General features: G+C 36.0%; 1 protein-coding gene across 3 annotated transcripts; it reads left to right on the forward strand.

The window, feature by feature from the left end:
* Positions 1-999: 999 nt before the first annotated feature.
* On the forward strand, positions 1,000-18,466 carry LOC114465920 (FYVE, RhoGEF and PH domain-containing protein 6-like). 3 transcript variants are annotated; one of them, XM_028451289.1, is made up of 21 exons: positions 1,000-1,150; positions 1,658-3,500; positions 7,506-7,668; positions 8,244-8,296; positions 8,579-8,609; positions 11,085-11,236; positions 12,457-12,613; positions 12,698-12,785; positions 13,178-13,228; positions 13,705-13,763; positions 13,838-13,909; positions 14,044-14,112; positions 14,194-14,277; positions 14,370-14,443; positions 14,554-14,656; positions 15,334-15,480; positions 15,627-15,732; positions 15,804-15,898; positions 16,888-17,016; positions 17,640-17,779; positions 17,864-18,466. In XM_028451289.1, exons 1-21 carry the CDS (start codon positions 1,141-1,143, stop codon positions 17,898-17,900), a joined length of 3,663 nt encoding a protein of 1,220 aa, XP_028307090.1. In that variant the 5' UTR covers positions 1,000-1,140; the 3' UTR covers positions 17,901-18,466. The 3 variants fall into 3 exon arrangements, 2 of the variants coding, with proteins under 2 accessions (XP_028307090.1, XP_028307091.1); XR_003674365.1 differs by lacking the exon at positions 17,864-18,466 and having other exon boundaries at positions 15,844-15,898; positions 17,640-17,659; XM_028451290.1 differs by lacking the exons at positions 17,640-17,779; positions 17,864-18,466 and having other exon boundaries at positions 15,844-15,898; positions 16,888-17,047.
* Positions 18,467-19,709: the final 1,243 nt, after the last annotated feature.

The raw sequence follows: 19,709 nt of genomic DNA on the forward strand, positions 1-19,709 counted from the left end.
GCCTAATATGCATTATAGGTCAAAATCACTATTATGTATCGAAATCTGATATGTGCCTTATTAAAAAATGATATTTTGTCCATAACTAAAGTTGAATAAGTATTCCTCACATTAAAAGTAGGTTTAACCTTTATTATTATTATTATTATTTCCATAAAGATATTTATGTTTAGTGTCTAATGTCTGTCATAGTCTCAACAGTTTCATAAAATGATTTTGTGATGATGAAAACACTGCTGACAAGAAGAATTATGAGTTTTACTTCCTTAAAAAACGTACTGTAGTGACGCTTCTCCTGTTTGCAGATTATTACTCACACAGTTTCTATTATTAAAGATGATGATGGAGTTGGAAAATGTACGTGTTAAAAAGTTTTTTGTTTTGTTTTAAACACAATATGATGTATTTTTGTAGCAGTGACTGGTATTAATATAAACAGTCATAATAATCTAGCTTTATTCAGCTGAATGACATTAAGATTTATAAATCTGTTATTATTGGCTAAAATATGAAGCATAAAAGTTTATGATTTAATTACCATTTATCAACCTGAAATGGGATGATATGAATTCATGTCCCGCCTTCAACGTCACAAATGTACTTTTGATTGGATATCAACAAAAAATAGTTGGATTTTGTCCCATGTGAATATTATAGATCAGTTTTTATTTGTCAACAAAAATAACAATATATTTTGATATAGTTTTTGTTCACGTGTATCAAAAAAGTTTGACGTATACTTTTTGTCAACAAAATTAATGCTGATTAGAATAAAATAGTTGAACGCAGGAAACACGTTGCCAAGTCGAACAAATCCGGTTTTGTATTTGCTTATTACAGATTGAAAGGTGATGTAAAAATGTTCAATAAATAAAATGAGTAATTTACATTCAGTATATACAGCAGGTTAAGGTATGCAGTTGGTGTTTTTTGTGTCAGGGCGGGGAATGGTCCACACTATCTGGCAACCCGTCCTGTTACGTCACTCAGTCGGAGCTGTTTGTTGAAGAGGCTCGAGTCGGACTCACACAGATTATTATTATTATTATTATTAATAATATTAATATATGGTTTGAGAACAAACTGCTGAACATTTGTGTGACTTTTTATTGACGCTGTTGTGATTTTAATGGAACAAAAATGAGCGCAGGTGAGTAATGACGTCACTTTACGGCTGTTTATTTAAAGTTAATCTTATTATTTATTCAGTGCGATTTAAATGTTTAAAACATTTGTTTTGTGCAACTTTTTGTGTACGAGGCTGTGTTTTATTAAAAAATGAGGCTTTAAAAAAAAAAACAGAAGGAAAAAACCGGATTTAGATGATCGTAATATTTAGTTTCTACAACTGGTTTTAAGGAAACACGTTCATCTGTTACAGTATCTCTTAATGTATTAATGTTTACCAGTAAAACCAGTGACACGGTTTAATACATGAACATATCACTAGTTTAGGATCATTGCTGTAAAGATGATTATAAAGATAGAACAGAGCACGTGGCTGATTACAGGATCAATACTCTTAGAATGGTTGATAATAAATCTGTAGCTTTAATGTTTTTTTTTTATTTATTTCTTTATTGCAAACATTCAACTCAGATATGACTTGTCTTTTGTTTTTTTCAAAGTAGAAACTTTATCATGTTGTTCTTTTCAGGCATTTATAAACCACCTGTTGCCCCCAAACCAAAGCTGCCCCATGATGACACCCTCGGGTCATCATCACCCACAATCCACCAGGGCAGTGGCCACTCGCCGTTATGTCTCGGCACGCCCAGGAGAACCAAACCAGCGTTGGCCCCCAAACCCTGCCTGTCTAAACTCAGCCCTGCTGTGGAATCCAAGCATCAAACTGTTCATTTTAATAATTCTCAGAATGTAAATCCACAAGAGAACAAAAAGCCTGACTGGGATTACATCATTCCCATTTGCCTTTGTAGCCAAGAAAACTGCACGTGTATCAGGACTTCGTCTACAAACGTGACAAAAATGGAAGGAGACTTAAAAGCTGCGTATTTACAAAATGATGCTGAAGAAAGTAAAATAACTCATTTTACATCACAAGGAATCTCCAAAAACAGACGTTTTAAAAAAGACAACTTGAGTCAACAAGTGAGAGACACTTTTTCAACCACTACTCAAGCCACTGACCACAAAGCCCCCCGAGATCCCCCGCCCTCAGACGAACGTATCAACATCTGCACTGACGCATTGGTTCCAGTGACCCGCCCTCAAAGATGGAGGAGTGATGAGCTTAATGCAAACCTTCTACCTCACAATGCACCACAGGAAGATGATCCCATTCCCCAGGCCCACCTAGTCCCAGTGTCCCCTAACAATCCAGTCCCTGTTCCACGGAAACCCTGGAAGTCTGCCCTGGCCAATCAGGAAACAGTAAAGGAGGATAAGGAAGAGACTCCTAATTGGAGAGAAACAGATGTTAAAGAGGTGAAGATGTCATCAGAAAGGAGGAGCAACTCGTCAATGCCAGTTAGTGAAAACAGAATGCCAAGAAATGCTTCTGCTCCGCCAGCCCCGCCCCCCAGGAAGAAGCCATTTCTCTCCAAACCTGAAACAGCTCAAACCTCGGCTCAGGTGTTTCCAAAGAGCGTGAATGATAGAGGGTGGGACTGGGGTATGGAGATATCCGTGGATGATGGGGAAGAAGAGCTGCTTTGGAAAAGAACTGACGAAAAAAACTCAGGGGACGAGAACCTCACACATCGCCCACACACTCCTTCTGTCGGTCTACCAGCAATGCCTTGCCGGCTTCCTGTCATCACCATAGCAGCAGTGGATAACGTGGTGACTAAAGTAGCTCCAAAGAAGCCCCAGAGACTCAGGTGCTCACAGGCAGAGGGTTTACCTCCAGAGAAAGATTTGCAACAATCAGGAGATGAAATGAAGAGTCCGGTACATCAACAGCTGCCTTTGAAGGAGAAAACAAGGAAAAACTCTTTAACACCGAGTGTTCTCAAGCCTCCTCGCTCTAACCTGATCAAACCTAAATCTAAGTCCTTCTCTGCCTCTGATTTTATTCGCTCTGACGGCCAGAGGAGGAATTCTTTTCGGAGACTGCTGGACTTGAAGCTCTCCGTGCCAAAGATGCTCCCCAAGCTGACGGCGCTGAGAGGCCAACGCTCGGACTCGTCTGACAGGGACCACGGACAGAGTCCTCAGATGAACCAGGACAATCACACAAACCTTCAAGAGGATCCCAGCAGATCTAAACGCAAGTCATCGTGGCCGCTAATCGGTGTGGAGCAAAGCGTGGATGGAGATGTGTTTTCTCCTGGACCAGGGGAAGCGTCTTATGAGAACGTCAATCACTACGAGGAAATAGCCGACTATGTAAATGTGGATGTCGGGAAAGCTGTGTCGCTTCCTTCCTGGACGAGTTCCACGTACAGTGACGAGGGCATTTATGAAGAACAAGAGCCTTACATGTCCCTGGTAAAAACCACAAGTCAACAACAGAGTGTCCCACCAGGCGCTTTGAGGTAGGTCATGTTCTTCTACGCTATAGTTGCTATTGTTGCTCTGAAGTGAGGGTTTCATTCCTCTCAGAAAAAGCTTCAACACAAGATACTGAGTGTTGTTTTAAAATCCTGTTGAGGAAGTCTGACAGGTATGCTGTCATGTGACTGTAAGACAGTGACAGCTTTAATAAACTGACTAGAGGCAGAACTGGTTGGTGACGTGAACATCACTTAAAAAGACTTTGATTTGTGCAACTATGCATATGTTGATTATGAGTCATTCATCAAACCCAGTTTTAGAAGCAGAAACAACGACTACTGTACACGTTATGTTTGTTTCCTCCACCAAAGGTGATGTTTTCACTGGCATTGATTGATTTGTTTGTTTGACTATTGACAAAATTATTGAACACATTTAAACAAACATTAAACCAAAGACAGACCGTAAGTCGTGGAAGATTGAATTACATTTGGGAAGAGATTTAGATCAATATATTGATTACGTATCAGTTTCAAAAATGAAAAAAAATCACTATCATTGTTGGCCAAAATCAATGTCTTTGTTCTTAATCGAACCATCTTTATAATGTTAGACTTTTTCAATGGGTGGACCAGACATGGGCAACTGGTGGTCCAGGGTCCAAATGGGGCCCTCCTTCCAATTTTGTGCGGTCACCAAAATACACAAAATTGCTCCAAATAAGATATTAAAAAGACAACAACAGAAATGTACAAAATTAAACAAAAGCAGACAAAATAAAAACAAAAACAGAAATTTATAGGGTAAAAATGACATCACAAACAAATACAAAACAACAAAAATAAACAATATAATTTCAAAAAACAAAACGGATGTTAGAGAAAATTATACAAAATAACAAAAAACAGACAAAACCCTGATCTTTCCTCTATTAAAAATCTGATTGGTCGTTATTCTAAACGTTAATAATGTGGCTCTGTGATCACACGGACCATCACATGGTAGACCATTCCCCAAATATTAAAATAAATGGAACAAGGCAGTAGCCTTGTATATGTTGATATATATTTTTGGTAATGGCCCCGCCCACCACTATTAACACACAGCTTTCCTTACTATCCTCTTGGATTGTGCCCCCCCCCCCCCCCCAGTTTTAGCACCACTGCTAACGTACATTCTTGCTTGTAGTAAATAAAGAATGTAAAGTTGTGAATGAACAAAAGTCAGCTGGTGAAATAGGATTATAGTTTGTGTAACTGTATGTACGGCTTAGCAGTTCAACAATCACATGTTTGAATTTAAAAACACACGAGCTGTGAACAAACAGACCCATTTATTTATTTCATTCAATAACAATAGGATAAATAAAAATAACTTCCTTTTTAAATAAAAAGGAACAGAATGAAGAAAAGCTTTATATAAAAAAATATTGATCAACAAATCAAACATGCATTAGAAATAAATATTAATAAATAATAATAAATATAAATTAATAATAATAAATATATGATAAATATAATCCAAATATAAGAAATCATACCATGCATAGTAGAAACGTAAATATAATAAACAAACAGCATCTTATATCCTGGAACATGTTCCTAATTAAAACATTAACAAACAGAAAAACAATATTACATCCACCACTTCATACAAGCGTTAATGTTTCTTTAAAACAGAAGAATAGAGTTTTTGGTTTCTCTGTAGAGATTGTTCCATAAGTTAATTCCTTTTACGGAAACGCTTGATCATCTGAGGAATTGTTTTACATATTTTCCTGTTTAAGTAATATTTTTGATTTCCAGCTCAGCTTTTCAACAACACTTCAATCCCTGTTATTCATGTTTTATCTAGAATCATAGATCATTTATTGACATTATAGTATTGTCTGCAAACACAATACATACAGTAGAAGCAATACGGAAACATTTACAATATTGTTTTAAAATAGAAAATAAAGAGTTTGGGTCCAAGGACTGACCCCTGAGGCACCCCACAATCTAAACTATAAGCTTCTTGTTGTATTTATCTTGACTGTTTTGTATTTTTGAAGTAATTTGCATTCCAGGAAGTCATGCCTTATGTAGAAATGAACATTTTTAATATGTGATGCATCTTTGGTACAGCTCTGTTTAAATGTTTGTGGGGAAACAAAGTGACTAATTATTATTGTCTGTTCTAGTTTTGAAGCTCTATTGTCTTAGTGTGCATATAGTAGCGCTGACAGGGATCGTCAATAATCCGTTAAAAAGAAGAAAAAATGTTTGACCTAAAACAAATGTTTTACATAACGATAAAGTTTAATTTATCGCACTGATTGCAATTTTATGGCTAATCACTGATTTTTTTAAAAGCCTGAAAAGCCAATCACTTTTTTTTTTTTTTTTTTTTAACAGAGCAAACACCTTGAATATTCCAATCTTTTTTTATTATAAAACATTGAACAATACCTGCGAAACAATGCAAAATTGTTGTTGTTATCTCAAATATAGATTAAAAGTTTAGAACATTGCTGTCCAAAATAGTAAAATATATCACTTCCTTTACTCTTTCATTTTTCACATTTTATAAACTAAATAAACGTGTCCATCAGGTTCCACTGCTGATCTGTTTACAGCTCTTTGACTAAAATAAAGTGCACAGTCAGCAGTATTTAGTTTTACAAATAAAGAAAATCACCGGGTTTGGGGAAGATGATAAAATAATAATCTACAGGACAAACTAACAAAACATTTTAAACTACCAATAAAGTGGCATGAGTTTTAAGATACACATAAAACAACAACATGAATACACAAAACTACTCTACGATACACAAAGTTAGAGAAAAATATACAAAATGACAATAAAAACACAAACCTTTTGTTCTTTCCTGTATTAATGCTCAGATTTTTCATTATTTTTAAATGTGGACATAAATGCTGATCATTTTCTTGGCCCCCATTGGGACAAAAGTTACACATCTTTGCTTTTGCCAATAAAAGGTCAGTGTTTTATAAAGAAATAAAGAGAAAATTGATTCCTGCCAAACTAAGTTTTACAGGAAAGACACAAAGTGTGATATTAATCCTGTTTCTGAAAGAAAGTAAGAATCTCCTCAGCTTTAAGCAGATTTTATTAAAAGTCAAGGTCATTCTTTCCAAATGCTTTCAGGGTTTTGGAGGAGACACATGTGGACACATGTGGACACATGTGAACACATGTGAACACCATGTGGACACATGTGGACACATGTGGACACCTCAATGTAAACCTTTCTACTCACAGGAGTTTTTTCCTTTCTGACTGCAAACAAACTCCATACCAGCTCTCAGTCACACATTTATTGTTAGCTTAACACATAGCATGGGTTATTAATAATAATAATATTACATTTTATTTGTAATGCACTTTACATTTGATACAAAACCTGCTACAAGATTAAAACATTCCAACATATATTAAAAGACGGGACTAACAGAGGCATTAACTGTTAAAACCAGTTTCTGTAAAAAGGTGATATTTAAGTCTTTTCTTAAAAGTGTTTACTGTTTGTGGGGCCCTGAGGTGGTCTGGGAGGGCGTTCCACAGACGGGGGGCAGCAGCTTCAAAGGCCCTGTCACTCATTGTTTTGAGCCGTGTCCTGGGCGTGACCAGGTCCTGGTTGAGGGGTGTGGTGTGAGCAGTTCAGTGAAGGTAAGTGGGGGCTGCACCGTGCAGACAGTGATGGGAGTGCAGGAGGGTTGGGGATGGGGAGCCAGTGCACGGAGGATGGGGGCAATGTGCTCGTGTTCTGGCAGCAACACTGTTCTGAACAAACTGGATCTTTGGAGGCTCCTGATGAGGAGGGTGTTCCAGTATTCTCTGTTATCACCTCCATTTATTAGTTCCATCTGTTTTATTGGGATAAAATAACACAAATACTATTATTGGACCAATAATGGATGAAATCATAGAGGCCACTGTAAACTCATGCTCACACAGAATATATCATAATAATAATAAAAATAGTATATTATGCAGGGTTTACTTTACAAAGTGTCCACTTTCCTCTAATGTCTCTACAGAAGCTCAGAGGATGAGGACGCTTTGAAAAATGAGGCCCATTCAGACGATGACATCACAGCCAACAGTTCAGACGAGGATGATGATGATGATGATGATGATGATGATGATGACAGTAGCACCACCTCATGTAAAAGTAACCCTGAGCCCACAGAGGAGAAGACGGTAGGGCTGCACGATTAATCACATTTTCACTGAACATGTGTTTTTAGTCGTTTATCAAAGCAACGCCACTTTGTCTGGTTCAGGTTGTGGTTTTTACTTATTATATTATATTATATTATGTTGGAACTGTGTTAGAGTTCATAATTCTAGCTATACTTAAAGCCTGAGAATTTATTTTTATTTTGAATTGAATGAATTGGTTTTATTTTAAAAAGATTTGTACATTTTGGCAAACCTTTTATTTTATACATGGAAAATGTGTGGAAAATAAATTAAGTTCTCTTCATTTTTAAGTTTATACGTGAGATGTTTAATGTATGACAATATTTATTACCAACAATAAACGTTGGAGGTGAAAGTAACTTTTACTTTGAATATTATTTATTTGAGCTACTTTTTACTTGTACTTGAGTATTTTATGACTTACTTGTATTTGAATTTGAGCATAATTTCAATCAAGTAACAGTACTTTATATACAGTAGATATATCAGTACTATTTCCATCTCTGCTTGTGTTTTATTATATTTACCAGTGAATGTTTGCTAATGTTTTCTCACCGTTGTTTGACGCTCAGAAGACGACCAGGATACGTCACATTGTCACTGAGATCATGAACTCTGAGAAAGTGTAAGAAATATTATTCTTTTCTTTTCGTAGAATAAGAAACAATCTTTCAAGAGTAAAAAAGTATAAACTGTTCCCACGCCTCACCAGCAACTCTGTAAGAAGTAAATGATCAATTCTAGATTAATAAAACTATTGATCAATCTGACACTTAAAATAGTTACAAGTCCAGTTCATATTAGACAATATTAGAATAAAACACTTTGTTTTTGTTTTTGATAATAATACGTTTCTTTATATTAATTAACTGTATTAATTTCCTTTCTTTTTATTGTTTTCCTTCAGATTTGTCGACGTCCTGAAGCTGCTTCATGTGGTAAGAGTTGTGACTGTGTAGTTAGTGTAGTTTTTTTAATAACTACTGTACATCCCTCATGTACAGTAAAACTACTTCTTATTTGTGTGTGAGCCATAAATGGTAGTTTAATAATTTAGTTTATAATTATAGTTCGAGTCCCTCATAATGATGATGATAATGTCATTTTAAGGTTTCATATGTGTTGATATTTTTATCCTGTGGAGATAAAAATCAGGTTCATGTAACAAAGCAGGGACTTGAAATGCTCAACGTGTTGCTGTATTTTTGTATTATTCCACATTTATCTTGCCTCGTACTGTATATAATAAACACATAAAGTATCTTTTCCCCCAGAGGAAACGAATCATTATCATAAAGTAAAGTGAGGATCAGCTTTTGTTTTTTGTTGAAGATCATCTTAAAAAGTCGTGTTTTATTTTAACCTTTGTTTAAAACACAGTGTGAGAGATGTTTGGTTTGAGTTATTGTGATGAATATACGTATATAATTATGTTAAAGTTTCTCTGGATTTCATTTAAAGCAAAACCAACAAACAAACAAACAAACACTCCAGCCATTAATAAAGCTTAGATTTTACAATGTTTATTTCACCCTAGAAATACAGAAATGGGAGGGATTAGTTGACGGTTACTTATGAATATATTCAGCATTTTTATCTTATCTTATGAAATAATTCCCACTTCTTCTGTCACTGTAAGTTAAAAAGTTCCCACACTACATCAGCAGGAGCTTGTACTTTTATATGTCATGTGGCCTCATAAACCAACTAAACGTCTTCATCATCAGACTTTTCTGCTCCACTAGAACCTCCTTCATTATTCCTTCCATCTGTTACATACTGTATGTCGTGTTAAAGTCACAGTGAGTTTTTGTAAAATCAAGTCAAATTAAAGCTGCTGTGCTGCAATTTTTGGGGCCAGGCAATTTTAAACCAGATCAGTCAATTCTGATCAACAAGCAGAATACAGGAAGATGGAAAAGGTGACATTGTAATGTTCATTTTCCATCAGTTGAGGCTTAAACTGACAATTTCTGGCATAAGAAATTTTCAGTTTAATTGTGAGTTAAGTGAGTCATCTGTACAGTACGTAAGACAGCAGCCGTTAGCGTTTAAAGCCCATCAAAAATACACACATCGCATCTAATCCATAAGTGAGAAACTGATGTTTAGAAATATATGATGTATATTTATAGAAAGATAGTTTGTAAGATAAAATTCAAATATTCTTCCAAACATAATTTATGATAACTCCAAATTGCTGTCATTTTTTTGTGAACGTTGATAATGTATTTTGCTTAAATTTGCAAGTTGTTTGTGAATCATTTGTGGATTACAGTCTGAACATGAGCTGTAGCAAGTTTGGTGTCAATTAAGCAAAAATTGTTGGAGAAGAAAAGTTTTATAGTTTATTGAGAAAATTGACTTCATAATTTACAACAGTTTCTTCAGTATTTGGGCTACAATTTGGTGAAAGTTGTAAATCTGTAGCACATATGGTTGATTTATTGTGAATTTTCAAACTGTTAAACTTTAGAGTCTTGCTATAGCGCCACCTGTAGGACTATTGGTCTGTTTTGCAGCAGTCTGGCATGGGACGAGATCTTTGTGCAACATTTGGTGATTGTTTGCACAAAAAAGTAGAAGAACATGCAGAATAATAATAGTATAATAATAGTATATAATAGTATATAATAATAGTTTGATGGCAGACTAACCATGGTTGAGTGTTGAGGCTGAAATTAGTAGATAGTTTATATATGACTTATTATTATTATTATTATACTAAAGATAACCTTGACACTTTGCTGCTACAATATTAACATGATATATACACAACATTCCCAACCTAAAGACATCATAGACGACACATTTTCACACCATAAACAGCACAATCTATACCAGGGATCTGCAACCTTTATTCTGAAGGAACCATTTAACCTCATCTCACCTGGATTAAAGTAATACCTTCTCTATGAAGACAGTGGATTACATTATATACAGTTAGAATTATATGGAATAATGTTTGATTTGATTTATATTGATCATGTAAATGGAAACTTAAAAACAGTTTAAAATAAAATAAATTAACATCAATAAATAAAACAGTATCTTCATCTTCAAATTCTTACACATCTCAGTTTATATGAACACAATGTTTATAAAGTAGATTTTTATAGTTAATGTATATGAAAGTCTACAAAAAGTAACATGAATATAATAATACATGATCATGTGATCAACACATGCTAATTACTCATTTCATAAAACATACATATTTAACCTGTACATTGGTGGTTAAATGAATCTGTTCCCACACAATTAAAATCTGTATTTTCTTCCAGAAATAGTGTTTTTGTTGGTTTATCTCTAAAAGCTTTACGTCTTCACTCTAATGTCTTTTCTCTGTTTCTCGTCACCTTTACGATACTACGGTATTTTCAGCTTCCATCTTGTTCTTGTCTCACAAACAGGACTTTCGTGATGTCGTGTCTCAAGCGTCTCGTCAGAGTGGGAAACCCGTGATTGAGGAGCGACTTCTCAACCAGATCTTGTATTACCTTCCTCAGCTCTATGAACTGAACCAGGACCTGCTGCTGGAGCTGAAGCAGAGAGTGTCCAACTGGTACAAAAACCATCAACTTTCCTGCCAGTTTAACTCCTGTAGTTTGTGTTTGTTTACGGATTAAAAACGTGTGCAAACGTCACTCTGCACTAATAAAGGGTACAAACCTCAGGGAATCAGGACTGAACTCTTTAGAGCGTCACAATACGCCCACAATCCATTTAGCGCGATTACCTCTGATGAATATGTAAAGTAGGCGGATCTCATGAGGGGTGCAGAAAAATGGGAGGAGGAAATGCAGATAAATCAATGCAGTGAATGCAATGTAATTCATCAAATCTGGAACTGTTTGCTGTGATTGTTTTCAGTACGACTGACAAACAGTGCAAACACACACGCAGAGATCAGCTGCTGTAAAAATGGACACAAAACACAGCAGAGATAAAAAAAAGACTCCAGTTAACCTTTCTAGTATAAGGAAATAATTTAAATAAAACAATAGTCAATATTAACAGCCATGGAATAAGAAAATGCAGATTAAAGTGTGTGTGTGTGTGTGAGAGAGAAACAGCTGAGCACACCAGGCTGTGTGTGTGTGTGTGCAGTGCGTCCAGAGTGACATCACGCTCCAGTGCGTCTGTCTTTCTCTTCATGTTTTGACCATAAATCTCTTGTCGAGTTAATGGCGAGAAGCGTCAGGCCAGAATCAGCTGATCAGATGCGTCATTTACGCAGCGATGGATCAATGTTCACATCCGAGCGTGTGGTGACACAGCACTGCTCAGGAGCTCAGACCTGCTGATGACGTTTTCCATGCAAGAGCAAAGTCCTGACGGAGCAGACACATTAAATTAGGGGGAAAAAATAATATTAGGTTTTAAAGTTTATTAAACAATATTTGTATTTGTTTATTGAGTTTTCAACATTATTAAATGTGTTTGTAGCAGACAGAGAAGTACATCTGCCTCTAATTTAACATCTTCAAATGTTATTTAGTGCTTCTGTGTACGAACCGCTTTATGATTTATCACCTTTATTTCATATTGTAGTGAATGTGTGCATATTGTAATGTGCTGCACACTGATGATCTATGGGTGTTGGACCAGGTCCATTAAAGCCTCTGTAGCTGAGCAGTGTAATAAAACAGTTCAGGTATCTTCATAATGACATGCTGGTTTATACATTTAATAGTTTTATTAACACATAGTTCAAATCAATCAATAACCTTTGATCAAACTGATAAGCTTTGTTCTCTTGTTCTACTTCTATGTATTCTGGAGGGACGACAACGACCAGCTTGCAGATGTTTTCCTGAAGAAAGGACCTTATCTGAAGATGTATTCCACTTACATCAGGGAGTTTGACAGGAATGTGGCTCTGCTGGACGAACAGATGAAGAGGAATTCTGCGTTTGGTGCTGTGGTGCAGACATTTGAGGTAGTGATGCAAACTAGAACCTGTTGTTGGAATGTGTTTGGAGGGGAGGTTCTCATTGGTTAATATGTGTCACTTGATATTCAGGCGAGTTCACGCTGTGCCAACTTGGCACTGAAGCATTATTTACTAAAACCTGTTCAGAGGATTCCTCAGTATCAGCTGCTGCTCACAGGTAAACAAACTGTTTGTTTAGCAACTCTTGCTTTGTTATGATTATGGCTGAATAAACACTTCATTATCAGAGTAAAGTTAACTGTGAGCTTGAATCATATGTGTTGTGCTGCCCTCTGGTGTCCACAAAGTGAAATACAGTTAGAAGTTTTTGCTTCTCTATGAACTGTAATAGGATTGATCAGGTGACGTAACACAAGCTTTAACATGTGCAAACCTCGTGATTTAGGAATGTAATGGATCAGGGTTTACAACAGAAATGTGAAGAATGTTCCGTACGTCACTCCTGTATCGGTACATTATGTAAACACCCAAAGGTCTCTGAGACGTTATTTAGCAAAAAAACAAAACACCTGTTACACTGAGTGTGTGTGTGTGTGTTGTTTTTTCTAGATTATCTAAAAAACTTGTCTGAAGAGTCACATGACTACAAAGACACTCAAGGTAAACACAGCATGTTTTTAAGAGGTGGAAATTGTTTTCTTTTTGTGTGGTTTTGTGTTATTAGTCATTTTGTGCATTTTTCATTTTCAGAAATGTTTTGTCACTTTGTCTGTTATTTGTTATTTTGTTAGTTCTCGTGTTATTTTGTGTAATAATTTAATTTAAGTCTAATTTTGTTGTCGTTTTGTGTGTTTAAGTGGGTTTTTTGTTGTGTCTTTGTCATTTTTGAAATCTTTTTGTGTTTTTCTTATTACTCAGTGTACTTTGTTAACATTTTGTGCATCTTTGTATATTTTGTCTTCATATTGCTTCAAACTTTTTGAATTACAATTTTTAGGGGATTTGTTTTAGGGGCCACACAAAATGAGGCCAAGGGCCGCATGTAGCCCCCAAGCCGCCACTTGCCCATATCTTTGTCAGGGGAATGGTGACGTTGTCAGTCAGGTGTGTGACTGTTTCCTCTTTTTGTCTCTCAGCTGCTCTTGCTTTAGTGAAGGAGGTGGCCAATCACGCCAATGACATCATGAAACAAGGGGTGAGAGAAAAGGATTCAAACTTTTTCCACAATTCCAACATAAATCTCTGATTTTTTCATTCATTTTCTACCAGGACAACTTCCAGAAGCTGATTCAGGTGCAGTGTCGTCTCAACGGTCAGCATGAAATCGTCCAACCTGGGCGGGTACGACCATAACTTTTTTTATTAAATGTGTCCTTTACAAATACACATTTTTGTTTTGTTTTTTAACTTTAATCTTGAAACCTGATGGTTGTCAAACTAAAGAGGAGTAATCTAGTATTTTCCAATCCTTTCAGATCTTCCTGAAGGAAGGCACCTTGAAGAAACTGTCCAGGAAAGTCATGCAGCCCAGAATGTTCTTCCTGGTATTCAGCGTTTTTCCTGAAATAAAATGTGACCATTAGTCATTCAAAGCTTTTGTTTTAATTGTAAAGCATGTCTTTCAGTTTAACGACACACTGCTGTACACCACTCCCCTTCAGTCGGGTCAGTTCAGACTCAACAACATGCTCTCTCTGTCTGGAATGAAGGTGAGAGCATTTCTTTCCTCCTTTCTGGTCACTTTTTCTTTTCTTTCATGATGCACAGACTCAATAACTGCTGATTATTCTAATAATTACAGGTTAGCAAACCGAGTCAGGAGGTGAACGAGCTGAACATCGAGAGCGTGCAGCGCTCCTTCATCCTCTCTGCGAGGTAACGAATCAGAGAATCCTGTGGTGTCTAACTCTAGCGGTTTTTACTTGAAATCTTGGCAACTGTGACCACCGTGTGGTGATGTCATTTCCTGTTTGCTCTCTCCGTAGCTCGGCCACAGAGAGAGATGAGTGGCTTCATGCTATATCAACAGCCATCAACGATTACACTAAGAAAAAAATCAGCTTCGTATCTGGGAAACCTTTACATGAGGTAAATTACGCTTTAACAGTCCTGAAGCCAGGGGTGTTCAACTATTTTAGTTCAGGGGCCAAATACGGACCAGTTACATCACTAGTGGGCACCAGGTTTTAGGCAAGAAAACAAACTATTCCAACATTAATGTGCCATCAAGTTTGTCCTCCCAGTTATAAATTAGACGCAAAACCTGGAAGGCATCGACAATTTCTAAGCAATAATTGACAGATTGTTTTTTTTTTAACAATTTTTTTTTGGTGAGATTTTTTGGAATCATTTTAGAAAAAATTGCAGCATTTTGGAAAATGTAAGAGTTTTTCAGTAACAATTTACATCTGAATGATTTGACAAGTGACAATGATTCATGTTTTCTCTGTTAAGTTCACTTTCTCCTGAGGCCGAATCAGATGCTCTGAAGGGCCTGATTTGGCCCCCTAGCCTTGGGTTTGACACATGGGCCTTACGCTAACTGCTAACATTCATTAATGTGGATCTTGTTGGGTTCTTTCTTTCTTACTATGAATTTTATATTGTTAAGCGCTTTGAAATGACTTTGTTGTATTTTCCACAGTATAAATAAATTAATATGAAGTCATTTTTACCTCCTCATTTGTCATTACACATTAAAAAGTCAATTGGAATAGATTTCTTGAACATTGTCATTTTTTTAATATTTTCAAACTTTAATCCAGGTGGCGTTAAGTGATGAGGAAGCTGGAGCTCCTTTAGGATCCAAAGCTCCTATCTGGATCCCTGATCCACGAGCCACCATGTGTATGATCTGCACCTGTGAGTTCTCTCTGACCTGGAGAAGACATCACTGCCGTGCATGTGGAAAGGTGTGCAAAAAAACCTGATTCAGATTAGAGCGCGTCAACTCTCCCACGAGCATCTACAGCTTCTGTAACATTATATCAAGCAAATATACATGTGTTTGTTGCTTCTTTGCATTATCATACAATTGAAGTTGTTTTCTTCCCATCAGGTGGTGTGTCACACATGTTCCACCAACAAACACTCCCTGGAATATTTAAAGAACCAGGAAGCTCGAGTCTGTGACCATTGTTTTCCAACCCTTCAGAAAGAGAGAAGTAAGTCTACATCTTCCCGTGTGACCTGCAATCTGAGCAATAATGTGTGTGTGTGTGTGTGTGTGTTTCAGGTGAGAGGGCTTCGGTAACGGCTGTGTCTCCTGTTTGCAGATCATCCTTTGCTTTCAGCAGGAAACAGAAGAAAATACCAGCAGCGCTCAAAGCGGTACAAGATGTTTGCACTTGTTTGACATGTTCAGGTCTTTAAATCAGAGGTTCTCAACCTTGGGGTCAGGACCCCATTTGGGGTTGCCAGATGCCTTCAAGAAACTAAGAATATCTTTTGAACAATTTGAGCCCATTTTTGTTTATTTTTATTCTTTTTCTGCAATTACATCAAATTCACTATATTTTAACATATTTTCATCACTATTTCATGCCATATTTTTGCTCCTTTTAATGTATATTTGCTACATTTCTGACACTTTTACATCACATTTTAATGTCTTTTCTACACATTTTTTCTACTTTCCAGACATGTTCATCACTTATAAACCATTTCTACCACTTTTACACCTAATGTCACATATGTTGATACATTATTGTCACTTTTAACCTCTTTTCACCAGATTTCATGTTTATTCTTGTCAATTTAACCACATTCATCATTTGTCATGCCCAATATTTTCCATACATTTTTTAATGCCATTACCCACAATTGGCAACTTTTAACCAATTTCTGTGGTTTTTAAAATCTCATTTCACCTCCTTTTCCACCATATTTGGTCACTTTGAACCATTTTATTTGTGATTAAAACCAGGAATTCCATCTTTAAGATGACTATAATAATAATAATAAACATTCCTGGATAACAGTGGATATTATTCAGATGAATAAATAAATGTGGTTATCACAGATTCATAGAACAATGGACCATCATTTTACTGACTTTATGGATGGACCCCAAAAATCTCTCCTTTATTCCCCCTTATAGATGGTCCTGTCTCCACATGACTGTTCTTTAATGTTCATGTCTGTGTTCAACCACCTTCAGCTACAGTGGGGGTCCCTGCTCTATGGAACCTTTATTTTGGAGGGTCCCTGCTCTATGGAACCTTTATTTTGGGGGTCATGGCCTGAACATGTTGAGAACCACTGGTATAAATGGTTACTGTGGAGCTGCGTTACCATCTGTGTTTCTCCACATGCTTCAGGTTTCTGCCAACATAGAAAACTCTTCGATGAGTGGCTATTTAATGAGGTCCAAGAGCAATAAGAAGCAGGGAAAGAGGCTGTGGTTTGTCATCAAAGACAAAGTTCTGTACACTTACGCAGCGAGTGAGGTGAGCTGTGCAAAAACATCTCTTCTTCCTCTCTGCTGGGTTTTAATAGTTTTGTAGAGTTGAGGTTACGTAAAAAAAAAAAAGTCCAAAGTTTCTTTAACTACTGGATAAATGTACGTAACGTGGGGTGAGGTCATTGTTTTTAACCTTGTCTGCACAAACTGTCAAAGGTCAACACTATATAATGCAATGTTAAATAAATGAATTAATTTTATTACATACTTGTGAGGGTAAGAAACACTTTATTATCAGGAGAATATAAAAAGAGAGGGCAGTGGTACACCTAGGGGAGGGGGGAAGGGAACAGGGAAGAGGGAGTTGGGGTAGGAAATGGATAGGGTGGGGAAGAGTTGACTGTTTTAAAGTGAGATGTGATGTTATTGTTGTGCTTATTGTGTTGTGTGGTGATAAGTGTGTAACTGTCAGGTGGTGACTCAGCACCTAGCTTAGGTATAATGGTGGAAGGAGTGAGTGGTAATACCTAGAACAGATATTTGGGATCAACGTGTCTGAAGTTAAGCCCAGTACCAGTTTTATCCCACAGACTAAGGCCAGTGCATCCACGATGTTTGTTTTCAGATAATCAGAAATGGCCTTGTTTCTCACTCTGTTTGTTCTCCCAGGACGTCGCTGCTTTGGAAAGTCAGCCTCTTTTAGGGTTTGTGTTGAAAGTTGATTCACCACAAACACTTTCCATTCAGCTCTACCACAAAAAAACTCTTTATTACATATTTAAAGCCGATGACATCCAAACAGCTCAGAGGTACGGGGGAAGGGCGGAGCTCACGTTAGATGTTTTCACATCATGGTAAATATTTTTTGTGTTTTTTTCTTCTTCTTTGAACAGATGGATGGACTCTTTTAAAGAAGCCACTGTCCTCTAACGTCTGTGGATTGTAGCACGTCTTTTCTGAGCAGCTCGTACTTCAGTGAACTGTTGAACACCATTTATTTTACTGTTTTTATTAGGTTTATTACAGTCTATAGATTTAGATCACTCCCATGGAGGTTTAAACTTACAATGTTAGGATATTTACAATATGTTCAGAATAAATAGTTTTACAATCAATCAAAGGCAACGTAAAGTGTAGAAATGTTTTAAATTAACTGCAGCGTTACATTTCTTTATGCATTAATCACTTTGAGTCTTTCATATTTACCCATAGTTGGAAGATTTGTGATATAACAGTTTTGTGTTTTTTATTAATTATATTCAGAAATTAGAAGAAAGATTGAATTTTTCTGAGAATGATTTGCTCTTCACTGTTAGTAAACACAAAGTTTTCACCTTTTACACTATTGATAATTCTTACTGAATAATGTGTGTGTCGTCCTCACTGCACTGTGACATGTTTTGTACATAATTCACTCAAAGGGCCATAATTGTGTTGTATCCAGTGTTTTCTGTTAATGAAATGTACCAAAGTTAAAATAAATGATTTTTTTTACAGCCTAGATTCTTCCATTGTGTGAAAATGTCTTTTCATGATCTCATCATATTCATATTCAACGTTTCCCATTGAGTTACTGAAGAGACTTCAGGAGGAAATACTAATTATTATTGATACTTGTTTGTTACTTTTTTTAATGTGTGATATTAATGTGTGAACACATGGGTGTATGCAAAAAAAAACAAATGCAAGTTATTTAAAATTGTATGATTACAACAAAGGACAGAAAATCTGTGACACTTGATTTGATGTATTTATAAAATCCATGAGATAGATCCATTTATGAGGATACAGCTGATCATTTATGCATCAATGGTGAGTAAATATGTCAGTTCTAGGACCCTAGAGGTTAAATATGGAGACGTGTGGTTGAATTAACAAAGTTCAATTAGTTTTCAGACAAATTTTCTGTCTTTAAAATAAGCAAGATATAACTTAATTTAGAATTTTATAATCACTTGCTTGACAAAGCTTTGTACATTTATTCTCAAGCAGTCTTCTTGTGTTCAGCTATAGCTATATGTTTAAAAATGTCCTTTTTTAAAACGTAAACCAGAGGAAATGTATGTTTACAGTAAATCAGTTTAAAGCCCACATTCTTTCAAAATTAAATGCTTGATTTTTATGCAGCAGTGTGAAGTGTTTACAAAAAATAAAATAAAAAATGTTTAAATCTTGAATTCAAATGTTACATGTATATAAATTTCAACTCTGATAGTGTTTCTAAAATCATTGGTCACAGTTGTGTATTATTTCAATCAAAGGACAGCATATTGAATGTGAACCCACCACGACCGATTGGTATTAATATCAGCTAAACATCAGATGCCTGTTATATTTGAATAAAGTTTGTTGTTTTTGTGGGGGACGAAAGTTGCACAAATAAATGTGTTATAATTGTATTTTGTTTGTCTTATCTGTTAAAACATCCATTTCAAAATTATTTGAAGTTTCCTATTATGGCAAAAAGGGATTAAATCTAATCTGCAAATCTGAATATGCAGATGTAAACACTAATTTGTTGACAGTGTGTGTTTTTTATGGGCTGTTCTGGCCTCATGTGTCATTGTTTATTAGATTTTAGCTAAAATTTCGACAAAAAAAAAAAAAGTAGAAATAAGATAAAACAAAACAAAAACGACAGTTTGTTATATTCAGCTGTATCTGGAAACACAGGCAGTACAATAACAAAATAGCAGCATTGGACAATTGTTTGCTGAGGCTTAAACGTCACGCTGAGGG

Source organism: Gouania willdenowi, chromosome 6 (genome assembly GCF_900634775.1).
Source record: "Gouania willdenowi chromosome 6, fGouWil2.1, whole genome shotgun sequence".
Lineage (NCBI taxonomy): Eukaryota > Metazoa > Chordata > Actinopteri > Blenniiformes > Gobiesocidae > Gouania > Gouania willdenowi.